The 12,307-nt window shown below is 44.2% G+C and overlaps 1 protein-coding gene across 1 annotated transcript in view; it reads left to right on the top strand.

Moving 5' to 3' along the window:
* The window catches only part of XPO6 (exportin 6), a 101,069-nt gene that overhangs the window by 21,328 nt on the left and 67,434 nt on the right, over positions 1 to 12,307 (top strand). The window contains exon 3 of the mRNA XM_082261853.1: positions 3,585 to 3,697. Coding sequence (XP_082117979.1) covers positions 3,585 to 3,697 — 113 coding nt within the window. The remainder of the gene's footprint in view (positions 1 to 3,584; positions 3,698 to 12,307) is intronic.

The raw sequence follows: 12,307 nt of genomic DNA, 5'->3' as shown, positions 1-12,307 counted from the left end.
GTTCTATCTGTGTTACAACGTGCTCCTTTTGAACAGATCAGGGAGATCTCGTTGTCTATGTTGTCCAAAAAGGTCGCCTTTTTGGTGGCGATCACTTCGGCTCGCAAAGTGTCGGAGCTGGCGGCTTTGTCCTGCAAGTCTCCGTACCTGGTTATTCATTTGGATAAGGTGGTCTTGCGACCTAATCCTTCTTTTCTTCCGAAACGAGTTTCGGAATTCCATCTTAATGAGGATATTGTCTTGCCTTCGCTGTGCGTGAAGCCTAAACATCCAAAGGAGGTGAAATTGCATTCTCTGGATGTTGTTCGGGCGATAAGGGTTTACCTTAAATCGACTGAGTCTTTTCGTAAGACTGACTCCTTGTTTGTTCTTCCAGAGGGTCCTCGGAAGGGCATGGCGGCTTCGGCCTCTACCATCGCCAAATGGATCAGGCAGACCATTGACTAGGCCTATGCTTTGCAGGGTAAGGCTCCTCCTGTCCCTGTGAAGGCGCACTCTACTAGATCTTTGAGTACGTCTTGGGCCTGTCGTCATGGGGCTTCTGTAGCCCAGGTGTGTAAGGCGGCGACCTGGTCGACCGTGCACACTTTCACAAAATTCTACAAAGTAGATGTTCGGGCATCGGCGGATGCTTCCTTTGGCCGCAAGGTTCTTAGTGCGGCTGTTCCATAGGGTCCCTTGTTGGGGACTCCTGGCTGTTGGGATAGTTTTTTGTATCCCCTGGTTTTTTGTCTTTTCCTGGGTTGTTGCTCCTGTTGAGCACTTGTTTTTTACTGTTGCCCAGCTGGTTTCCTTCCTTTTGGTAAGGTTCCTTTCTTTGATGCGGAGACTGCGTTGCCTTTTCGGCGCGGATGCGTTTCCCACCCCTCATGTTTGCACTGCTTTGGGACGTCCCCATATGTGACGAATATGAAGAGGCGGCGACTGTCGGAGGACGTAAGAGAAAACGGAATTTTTGTAAAATCTTACCTGTAAAATTCCTTTCTCTGAGTCCTCCGACAGTCGCCGCCCCCGCCCCTCTTTTGGGGTTTGGTTGTATACTCTACTGCTATTCCACTAAAACTGAGATATGATTGCAGGAAGTAGGAGGGTATTGACTGAGGGGACCACCCCTTGAGGGTGGGATATGTTAAAAGCTTTATTGTTAACATATTCTGTTGCCTAGCTACTCCTTCGGAGCAAAGTCTAATACCCCCATATGTGACGAATATGAAGAGGCGGCGACTGTCGGAGGACTCAGAGAAAGGAATTTTACAGGTAAGATTTTACAAAAATTCAGTTTTTTTGAGGTGTGGGAACACCTTATATAAGTGAACACCCACAGTGTCCTAAATCAATACTAGAACTCCATCCTCCTCCCCCAGGGAACTGCTTCCAGGGAAGCGCAGCTGCCTGCTCTGACCCAGGATTCAGCAAGTTAATGACAGCCTGACCCTTCTATTCCACAACCTTCTCCTCTAGCGTGGGAGAGACCAGCTACAGGCCAGGCTCCCAGAAAGGGCATACAGATATACCTACAGGAGCCAATAGCATGGAGGAGGATGGAGGGGAGCTTTGACATTGAACGGGCGTCTTTTCTCACCCTGACGACATTGAGGAGCCTGGGGGAGGAGTGGGTCAGGTGAGTGAGGTGAGCAGCACTTAATGGAGCCAACACCAAGCTATACTGGGCACACCTCTCTCTGGGATGGTGCCTCTCGCACAGTACCATGTAACAAGTCCGGTAAGACACAAACGCCACCACCAATGGCAGTTACTGAGGTCAATCAGACAGGGCTCTGAGCCGCCATGGTCGTCCAGACTAGCAACAGCCTTCCCAGCCACCTGACACCTTACATGATTGACAGCCGCAGAGGCCAATCACAGGCAAGAAGCCCACAGCCCATCCAACTAGCGCTCAGAATACATGGGCGGGCCTTGCCTGTGAGAGACAAGGGGGGGGGGGGGGAAAGACCACACGGAGACGGCCAATAGGATAGGAGAAGGAGGAGGACTTGAATGGAGGTTCCCGGTGATTGGCATACGTTGCAGCCAATCGTTTGGCGACTCCTGCGTTCTGGCAAGCTATGCTCATGCCTGATATTCTGGTGCCAACAGTGAAAGGGATGACTAAAGCCCGAGCGCCAGGACGCAATTTCTGGTCGCAATTGCAACCTGGCACGTGGGATTTGTCGAGCTCTGGTATATGATATACTTTTTTTAATATTTGCTATAATTTTCTTTTTTTTCTCCCATGAAAGTGGAGTTACCCTTTTAAGGGACATTTTTTTTAAAATAAATGTTGTCATTTTATTTGTGCATCCCTGCGATTGGCAGCCACCTGCCCGAACACTTGCCTTCATCAAGTTTGTTTGCTGTGTGCCCCCCCTGCAGCCCCCCCCCCCCCCCAAGCTCCTATTTTGTGCAAGATGCAGTACAGTATGAAGTAGTGGAGGTGGTCTTTTGCAGTGGTGAGTATTGGTGGGCCAGGGAGGGGGTTGACTTTGCCCATAGAATAACAGTGTGTGTTCCTTTTTTTTAACCTGTATTTGAATTTACGATCGGTTACTATTGGTTATATACCGATTCCATAGATGTACTTGGTATTTTATTATCAATTTATTAATATTTTTCTGATCATGTATATCGTTTATACTGACAAACACGTTCATATCTATAGGGTAACTATGAAGATAGATGTATGCTTTTACATGCAATGTTTTGATTATCTAATTTTTGCTATAAATTGGATATAATATGATTGTGTGTTTTGTTTTTTGGGTGTGTTTTTTTTTTTTTTTTTTTTTTTTTTTTTTTGTTTTATATATCCACAGCCCTGATAAAGGGGAATTTGTTGACCCCCCCCCCCCCCCCCCCAAAACGTGGGTTGTTTTGCTATATCCCAGAAAGACTTTTAATTTACCTATTCAAAGAGTTGTGGTTAGAGGCACACTGAATGGAAATTTTGGTGCCAAAGCCAAAAATTCTGGATGCACTTCGCCGAAACTTGACTTTTTAAAATAGATTTATATAATGGTATTTGACTTTTTAATTAATATCATGAATTGAAATGGATTTGAATTTGTCACCCATTATCGGCACCTTTTTAGTGGAAGAAATTCCCAAGAAAAATGCCTTGCTTTAAATTCTTTGTATGTCTTCACACTGGTCCATTGCGCTTCCCTTGTGGTGTTAAAGATCTTGCTTGCTACTTTTTTTGGTCCATGTAAAAAAACAAAAGCGCACCATGAAATGCATTAAAGAGGTTGTAAACCCCCCCAAAAATTTTTTTTTTCTTTTTGCAACCTGAAAGAGAAACACATAATGAGCTAGTATGCACTGCATACTAGCTCATTATGAAATGCTTACCTTAGAACGAGCCCCCGCCGTGCTGTCCGTTTACCTGCATGACGGTGACATGTCCAGTCGCCTGTCTTCTGGGATCGCGGCATCCGGCCATCTGATTGGCCGGAGCCACGGTGACGTCACTCCTGGTACAGTAGATCCACATAAATAAACAGGAAAATTGAAATTGTGTAAAGACTTTGTTTTTTAGAGCATTCAGTAAAGTTGTCTTGTTGACGTTTCAAAATTCTCTTTTTCAGAGGCTTTGCTAAATAATTTTGCTCAGCAGCTTGGAGCCTGGAGGTTCTGCTTCTACTTCCTGTCCAGCTCACACAATGACTATGTGTTGATGTACAGCCTCAGCGTCTTTGAGGTAAGACCTTAGGATAATCTATGGTTACATTTTTCAATAGAAAAAAAGTAATGCAGCCTTCAGAGTTACACAATGTTGAAATTGTTTGCTTTTAGTTTCTGATAAGCGTGCAAAAAGTACCTGTGAATCCGGTCAGCCAAATTGTTAACCCTTGCATTTGGTTTGGCTTGGTGTTTCCGTTTGGAACACAGCAGGACACTGATGTAATAGGGCGCATGGCTATTAGCAAAGCCACCCTCCTATTACCTAACACTTGGTCAATCGGCAGTTGACCACACCTAGGCTCGGCTGCGATCTTTGCCAGTGGTAGCTGTTTTTTAGGTAGCAAGTTGCATGTCACAGGGAAACAGACACAGAGGTGCTCAATAACTACTCATGTAGCTGGTGTTTCCCTCTCCTACAGAACTCTGGACAAATGGCAAGGTCAATTAGACATAATAATTATAGGTTATTTGAGAGAAATCCCCTCCCACTCTTTTACCACTAACCTCACCATGACCTTACCATGTTCACTGGGTTTTTTTTTTTTTTTGCAAAAGCTTGCACGCCACGTGATCTAGTGGTTTCCTGTAGGTATCTGGCATGCCTGTTAGCTAGCTGTTCTTGCCAGCCCCTGATGATGCACCTGGACCACAGTGCATCATTTAGAGGGCTGGCTGCGAGAACCAGAAAGAGTCAACCAGCTCCCTCATGAGCACCACAGTGCCTGGGCCGCAAAGTACCCTGAGGCTTTCTGGGATGTGTGATGTGGGTATCCCAGGAGGCTTTGGGCAACAAAGATTTCATTCAATCCTAGTCAAGAATCTAGGCAGTACAAGGAGGTTCTCCCCCAAAAAAACTCCAAATGTGTTAGAGGTTGGAGGAATGCTTGGAAAGACCAAAAGTGTATGGAAAGGGTGAAGGTCTGCATTACTAAGTCTTTTACATTTTCAGAAGTATCCCTACCCCAATTTACTTTTAACCTAGAAGCCTTTAGTTTACATTAAAAGCAATATTTCCAAAATCTGGTTTAATTTTATACACTTGCTGTCAATGGCATGCTAGCTATCTACATCTGTCGGCAAATCCCACCAATACCCAGTCCATGCATTATATTCTAAAACCTTCTGCTACATGTGCAGTATCTCACAAAAGTAAGTACACCCCTCACGTTTTTGTAAATATTTTAGCAACTAAACTTTAATAACTTGTAACTGTAGTTATGACTGATTGGTGTATGATCCAGCTCAACTTCTACAATGTATTCCTAGTGCCTGAGTGACCTATAGAGAGGTCTGAGCATTGTTATGTGGGATGCAAAGAAGGGGGAGGTGCATCTGCTAACCTACTGAAAGTAATTATTTGAATAAAAAAATGGGGGGGGGGGGGCTTTCTTGGACCAGTCTGAAAAATAATTAAAACCACCTGTTAAACATTTCATTTTTGCAATTATATGTTTAACGTTAAATGCAAAATGTTTTCACTTGATACATGACAGATTCCTAGATTTGCAAGGCTTTTGTCCTCATTTTGCGTGAGACCTTTATCATACAATATACAGTATCTCACAAAAGTAAGTACATCCCTCACATTTTTGTAAATTATTTGACATCTTTTAATGTGACAACTCGAATGACACTTTACACATTATACAAACTGTACACTCACTACTTTACATTGTAGCAAAGTGTAAATTTGCTGGCCCCTCAAAATAACTCCACACACAGCCATTAATGTCAAAACCGCTGGCAACGAAAGTAAGTACTCCCCTAAGTTAAAATATCTAAATTGGATCAAAAGTGTCAATCTTTTGTGTGGCCACCATTATTTTCCAGCGCTGCCTTAACCCTCTTGGGCATGGAGTTCACCAGAGCGTCACAGGTTGCCACTGGAGTCCTCTTCTACTCCTCCATGACGACATCACGGAGCTGGTGGATGTTAGAGACCTTGCACTCCTCCACCTTCCATTTGAGGATGCCCCACAGATGCTCAATAGGGTTTAGGTCTGGAGACATGATTGGCCAGTCCATCACCTTTACCCTCAGCTTCTTTAGCAAGGCAGTGGTCATCTTGGAGGTGTGTTTGGGGTCGTTATGTTGTTGGAATACTGCCCTGCAGCCCAGTCTCCGAAGGGAGGGGATCATGCTCTGCTTAAGTATGTCGCCATACGTTGGCATTCATGGTTCCTTCAATGAACTGTAGCTCCCCAGTGCCGGCAGCACTCATGCAGCCCCAGGCCATGACACTCCCATCACCATGCATGACTGTACACAAGACACACTTGTCTTTGTACTCCTCACCTGGTTGCCGCCACACACGCTTGACACCATCTGAACCAAATAAGTTTATCTTGGTCTCATTCCAGTAATCCATGTCCTTAGTCTCCTTATCGTCAGCAAACTGTTTGCGGGCTTTCTTGTGCATCATTTTTAGAAGATGCTTCCTTCTGGGACGACAGCCATGCAGACCAATTTGATGCGATGTATGGTCTGAGCACTGTCAGGCTGACCCCCCCTCCCCCCACCCACCCCTTCAACCTCTGCAGCAATGCTGGCAGCACTCATACATCTATTTCCCAAAGACAACCTCTGGATATGACGCTGAGCACCTGCACTCAACTTCTTTGGTCGACCATGGCGAGGCCTGTTCTCAGTGGAACCTGTCCTGTTAAACCTCTGTATGGTCTTGGCCACCATTCTGCAGCTCAGTTTCAGGTTCTTGGCAATCTTCTAGCCTAGGCCAGTGATAGCGAACCTTGGCACCCCAGATGTTTTGGAACTACATTTCCCGTGATGCTCATGCACTCTGCAGTATAGTTAAGCATCATGGGAAATGTAGTTCCAAAACATCTGGGGTGCCAAGGTTTGCCATTACTGTCCTAGGCTTTATATAGCGCAACAATTCTTTTTTTCAGATCCTCAGCGAGTTCTTTGCCATGAGGTGCCATGTTGAACTTCCAGTGACCGGTATGAGAAAGTGAGAAAATTTCACACACCTGTTCCCCATTCACACCTGAGACCTTGGAACACTAACGAGTCACATGAAACCTGGGAGAAAAAATGGCTAATTGAGCCCAATTTGGACATTTTCCCTTAGGGGTGTACTCACTTTTGTTGCCAGCGGTTTAGACATTAATGGCTGTGTTGGGTTTATTTTGAGAGCCGGTTCACATAGGAGTGACCCGACTTGCCGGGGCGACCTGTGAAGTCGCGGTGCACTGCGCGCACCGCGACCTCGGAGCGACATGCACGGACTTCATATCATTGAAGTCAATGCAGGTCACCCCAAAGTAGTACAGGACCCTTTTTCTAAGTCGGAGCCACTTGTGTCGCTCCTATTAGAACGGGTCCTGTGCTAATCTATGGCAGGCGACTTGTCAGGCGACCAAGTCGCCCCAGTGTGAACCGGCTCTGAGGGGACAGCAAATTTACACTGTTATACAAGCTGTACACTCACTACTTTACATTGTAGCAAAGTGTCATTTCTTCAGTGTTGTCACATGAAAAGATATAATAAAATATTTACAAAAATGTGAGGGGTGTACTCACTTTTATGAGGTACTGTATATAGTTGTTTGATTTTAGACTTGTTGAATGTAAAGTGTAAATGTAGTGTGGTTTAGCAGGACTTGACTTCCCAGTACAGTACCTGGGTTATGTCATACACTGGGATTTTTTTTTGTTTCTAAAACTTTGAGCCAGCAGCTGAATTTGACAGCACACTCCACTCCGAGGCCATGTCAGGTGAAGTGTGTAACTTGACCGGCATGGACATCTGTTATCGGTCCCGTGCAGAAGTGAGCGGTGCTTGGCTCCCCGTCCCAGCACAGGCACAAATTAATCCAAAGTGGAAGGGGGAAAAATTCCGAACTAAAGAACTGCATGACCCAGACCCTAATTGTGCAGGAAAATCTTCCCTTGAGATTTTTGGTTTCTGATTTTTTTTTTTTTTTCTTTTAAGGACAGCGTTGACTTTTAGGGGTGTAGGGTGATGTTGACAGTCTTCCATCCAGCCATCTTTAGCCCGACTGCCAAAATATTTAATATCTGTTGGGCTCCAGCAGACATTATCTGCTGAGACTTGCCAAAAGTTTTGAGAATGACACAAATAATAATTTTCACAACGTCTGCTACTTCAGTGTTCAGTGTATTTTTATTTTATTTTTTTGTCAGATGTTACTATTGTATACTGAAGTATAATTACAAACATTTCTTAGTGTCAAATGCTTTAATTGACAATTACATTAAGTTTATGCAAAGAGTCAATATTTACAGTGTTTACCCTTCTTTTTCAAGACTCTTGCAATTTGCCCTGACATGCTGTCAGTCAATTTTTGGGCCTCATCCTGACTGATGGCAGCCCATTCTTGCATAATCAGTGCTTTTAATTTGTCAGAATTTGTAGTTTTTTTTTTATTCGCCCTCCTCTTGAGGATTGACCACAATTTCTCAATGGGATTAAGGTCTGGGGAGTTTCCTGGCCATGGACCAAATATTTGAATGATTTGTTCCCCAAGCCACTTGGTTATCACTTTTGCCTTATGGCAAGGTGCTCCATCATGCTGGAAAGAGCTGGTTGCTCTCGGAGGAGGTTTTTGTACCATTCTTTATTCATGCCTTTGTTAGGAAAAATTGCAAGTAAGCCCACTCCTTTGGCTGAGAAGCAACCCTACACATGAATGGTCCCAGGATGCTTTACTGTTGGCATAACACAGGACTGATGGTGGTGCTCACCTTTTCTTCTCCGGACAAGGTTATTTCCGGATTCCTCAAACAATCAGAAAGGGGATTCATCAGAGAAAATGACTTTACCCCAGTCCTCAGCAGTTTAATCCCTGTACCTTTTGCAGAATATCAGTCTGTCTCTGATGTTTTTCCTCAAGAGTAGTGGCCTTGTTGCTGCCCTTCTTGACTCCAGGCCATCCTCCATAGGCTTTGCCTCACTGTGTGTGCAGATGTACACAAACCTGCCTGCTTCCATTCCTGAGCAAGCTCTACACTGGTGACCAGATCCCGCAGCTGAATCAACTGTAGGAGATGGTCCTGTCGCTTGCTGCGTCGACGCCCTCAGTTGAAGTCCGTGATGACGAAACGCGTCAGTGCGTGAGCACGCGGCTACCAAGGCAACCCTGCATAGCATCCTACGTCATGCCGCCGGGACTGCCGCGAGTCGGGAAGTCGGAAGCAGAGGCTTTTTTAAATTACCAAGAAAAAGCCAGTTCATTTCGGGGGTTGCAAAAGCCTCCCTTCAGGGCTATAAATGTAAGACTGGTATGAATACAATCAGTGTCTGATCTGGAGCACTATTAAAAGAACAAAAATAGCTGATGACTTTATATTTATTGTATTGCATTCAGATTTAGAGAAAATCTGTTTTGTATTCTGTAAAAAAAAAAAAAAAAAAAATAACCTCCATTATCTATCTATCTATCTATCTATCTATCTATCTATCTATCTATCTATCTATCTATCTATCTATCATGTTAAAAGTATAACTATGGGCAAAACCTTTTTATTTTTATTTTTTTTGGATAGATCAAGGGAGGGTTATAATACCCCTGTCATACATACATACATACATACATACATACATACATACATACATACACACATATATATATATATATATATAATTTTTTATTTTTTTTTTTATTATTCACCATCTGTGTCCCATTGCGGAGATTTCCCTTCACTTCCTGTCCCATATCCATACAGGAAATGAGAGGAAATCCCTGCAAATTAGGGGAATTTCTTGGGGACCCCCAGAACTAGTGCCCCCATTGCAAGATTTCCCCTCTTTTTTTTTTTTTCTTTTACTTTTCTGGGATTTTTGGGATTTTCCTTTTTTTACTTTCACTTTCGATGTTAAAGGTAAACAGGACAAATGGAGAGGTTAAATCTCCCCTAACTGGGGCACAGAAAGCAATATAAACTGACAGGGGATCTAATCCCTATCCACTCTATCCAAAACTAAAAAAAAAAAAAAAAAAAGTTTTACCTTTTTTAGTTCACATAAATTTCTTGTTTATGGGTGGTAAATATGATAGTTTAGTCGGTATATGAACGAATGCATTGTATATGTTCTCATGGATCACTATGTCATTGTGACCTGTCTGCGGATCCCCTGCTGATCGGAGCAGAGTGGGCAGATGACCGGTCAGTGTCCACTTAGTTTCTGCAGTGCGGACACGGATAGACCCCGCTCTGCTCTATGGGTGGCCGGGAGAAAAAAGTCTCTGCTGTCCATTTACACCCGATTGCCTCCGATCCAGTCCACCCAAACTGAAGTTGACGCTATCCTTCTCCCTTTTTCTTTTTGAGTGGGCCTGATCAAACTTGGAGGTAGGCAGGTGTAAACAGACACAAGTCCATCTATAATCACTGATCCAAAGGAATGCATGAACCTTCCAGTCAGGTCCGCCTGAAAAATGGACAGGTGGACCTGATTGGATTGCCATGTGAAAGGGCCCTTATATTTTGCATATTCAAAGACCTTTAACCAGCTTCTTGCCATTCTTCTGGAAGGTCATCCAAGCTGGCTTCAGTCAGACAGCGTCAGAAGTATACATCGACCATTGGGGAGGAACCAGAAGTCTCACCACAGCGGTGAAGTCTCTACCACGAATGGTAGATCAGATCCTGTCCTGGAAAGATCTTCACATTCCTGTCCCGTCTGCCATGTACATCCTAGATGTAGACTATTGGTGATTACCTCAGCTGGCAGTGTCTGGACCCTGGGGAGTGGCCCCTACACTCAAAGGTGTTCCAGGACCTGTGTCGTTGATGGGGAGCGCCATACGTGGAACTCCTGGCCTTCAGATTCAACAAAAAAACTGGACAAACCTGTCTCTCGGTACTGGGATCTATAGCAGAAACAGTGAATTTTCTGGAGGCTCTGTGGGATCAGTACACCCTGATCTTTGACTTTCTTCTCCTGAAACCTTTCCTGTTTGCTTTGAAGGATCAAGATGGAGGTCATTCTGTGGATCCTTATTGCCCTGGACTGGTCTAGGTTGTTGTGGTACATCTTGAGAGACTTTTAGCAGATGCTCCAAGGTCTCTACCAGGTCATTGGGATCTTCTGTCTCAAGGAGCGATTTGCCATTCTGCTTCGTGGTTGCTGGCTTTAACAACATGGCTACTTTTAAAGTTAAGATTTTTAAACTGGGACATCTCAGAATCGAATTCCTACGATGTTACTGCCTAGGAAGGCTACTTCCCCCTAGGTCTATCTTGACCACAGCAGGAGTACCTAACTTTGGTGTGACTCTCGAAGCTTCCACCCTATGCCTCTCTCCTTTCCTCCTAGCAACTGAGTCTGGACCAGCCTGTGGCTTTTATCGCTAAGAAAGATCATCACCATTAAGTTTTGTTTCAGATGCTGTTTTTCCCTCCCATTCCTTGGCCTATGTACAAGGGCTCTCCTTTGTAGCTCCCCCAATTTTTACCCCTGTGATTTAGTGGAATATATGAGTCTTGTTCTTGCTTCAAAAACTGCCGTTTTAACCCGTTAGGATATGTCTGTACTCCACTCTCACAAGGTGACATTCCTTATAGCCATCACCTCTGCAAAGGCGGATATCTGAAATGGCAGCCTTATTCTGCAAGGGACCTTTTCTTGTTTTACATTGAGACAAGGTTGTGTTAAGGCCCAGTATTTTCTTCTTGTGTAAGGTAGCTTCTGTCTTTCACTTCAACTGGGACAACTGTAGTTCACCAAAAGGAAATTTTCTGTTCATTGTCTGTATGTGGTTTGAGCTGTGAGTCTATCTCTCAGCCACTGTGGTGTCTGTGTTTTTTTTTAAAAGACTGATTTCCATTTTGTTATCCCAGATGGTCCCTGTAAGGGTATGCTAGCTTCTCATTCCACCATCTCTAGGTGGCTAAGGCAGACCTACATGCTTATGGTGTCAAAGATCGGTTTCCACCCTTCCTTGTCATGTCAAACATTCTCAAAGTTCTTCCAGGTGGACACTGAATTTATTTAGAAGAGGTTCCGTGAGAGGGGTTATTCACATAGAACCGTTAGAAGGGCTGGCGACTGGCAGGTAAAAGATCCCAGGCAGGACCTATTGATAACAAAACCAGAAGACTCTACTCAAAATGATACTCCGTTAAGGATTATCACAAAATACGGATCTCAGTGGGAAGCTGTAGGTAGGATATTGCGTGATCATTGGCATATTCTAACCAGATGTGAAAAGATAAAAAAGCAGTGGTTGGCCCTAAACCAATGATGGTGGCTAGTAGGGCAAAGAATCTAAATGACACCTTTTTGTTAAAATCAGAATTTCAGAGGAAGACCAGTAAGAACTGGCTTATTGATCTTCTCGAGGTAAAGGGAATGTTTGCCTGTGGTCACTGCAATATGTGTGGTGTATACGTGGATAGATCTAATTCCTTCTCTGACTCTGAGAGCCGGTCCACACTAGCGCGACTTGTCAGCCTGACAAGTCGCGGTCCATTGACCGCTACAGGACCCGTTCTAATAGAAGCGACACAAGTCGCTCTGACTTAGAAAAAGGGTCCTGTACTACTTCGGGACGACCTCAGAGCGACTTGCATAGACTTCCATTATGTGAAGTCCCTGCAAGTCGCTCCAAAGTCGTGGTGCATGGTAATGCACAATTAG

This window comes from Pelophylax lessonae (genome assembly GCF_965119305.1).
Source record: "Pelophylax lessonae genome assembly, chromosome: 6".
Taxonomy (NCBI): Eukaryota; Metazoa; Chordata; class Amphibia; order Anura; family Ranidae; genus Pelophylax; species Pelophylax lessonae.
The sequence above is the reverse complement of the archived record's forward strand: the minus strand, read 5'-3'. Positions and strand labels throughout refer to the sequence as shown.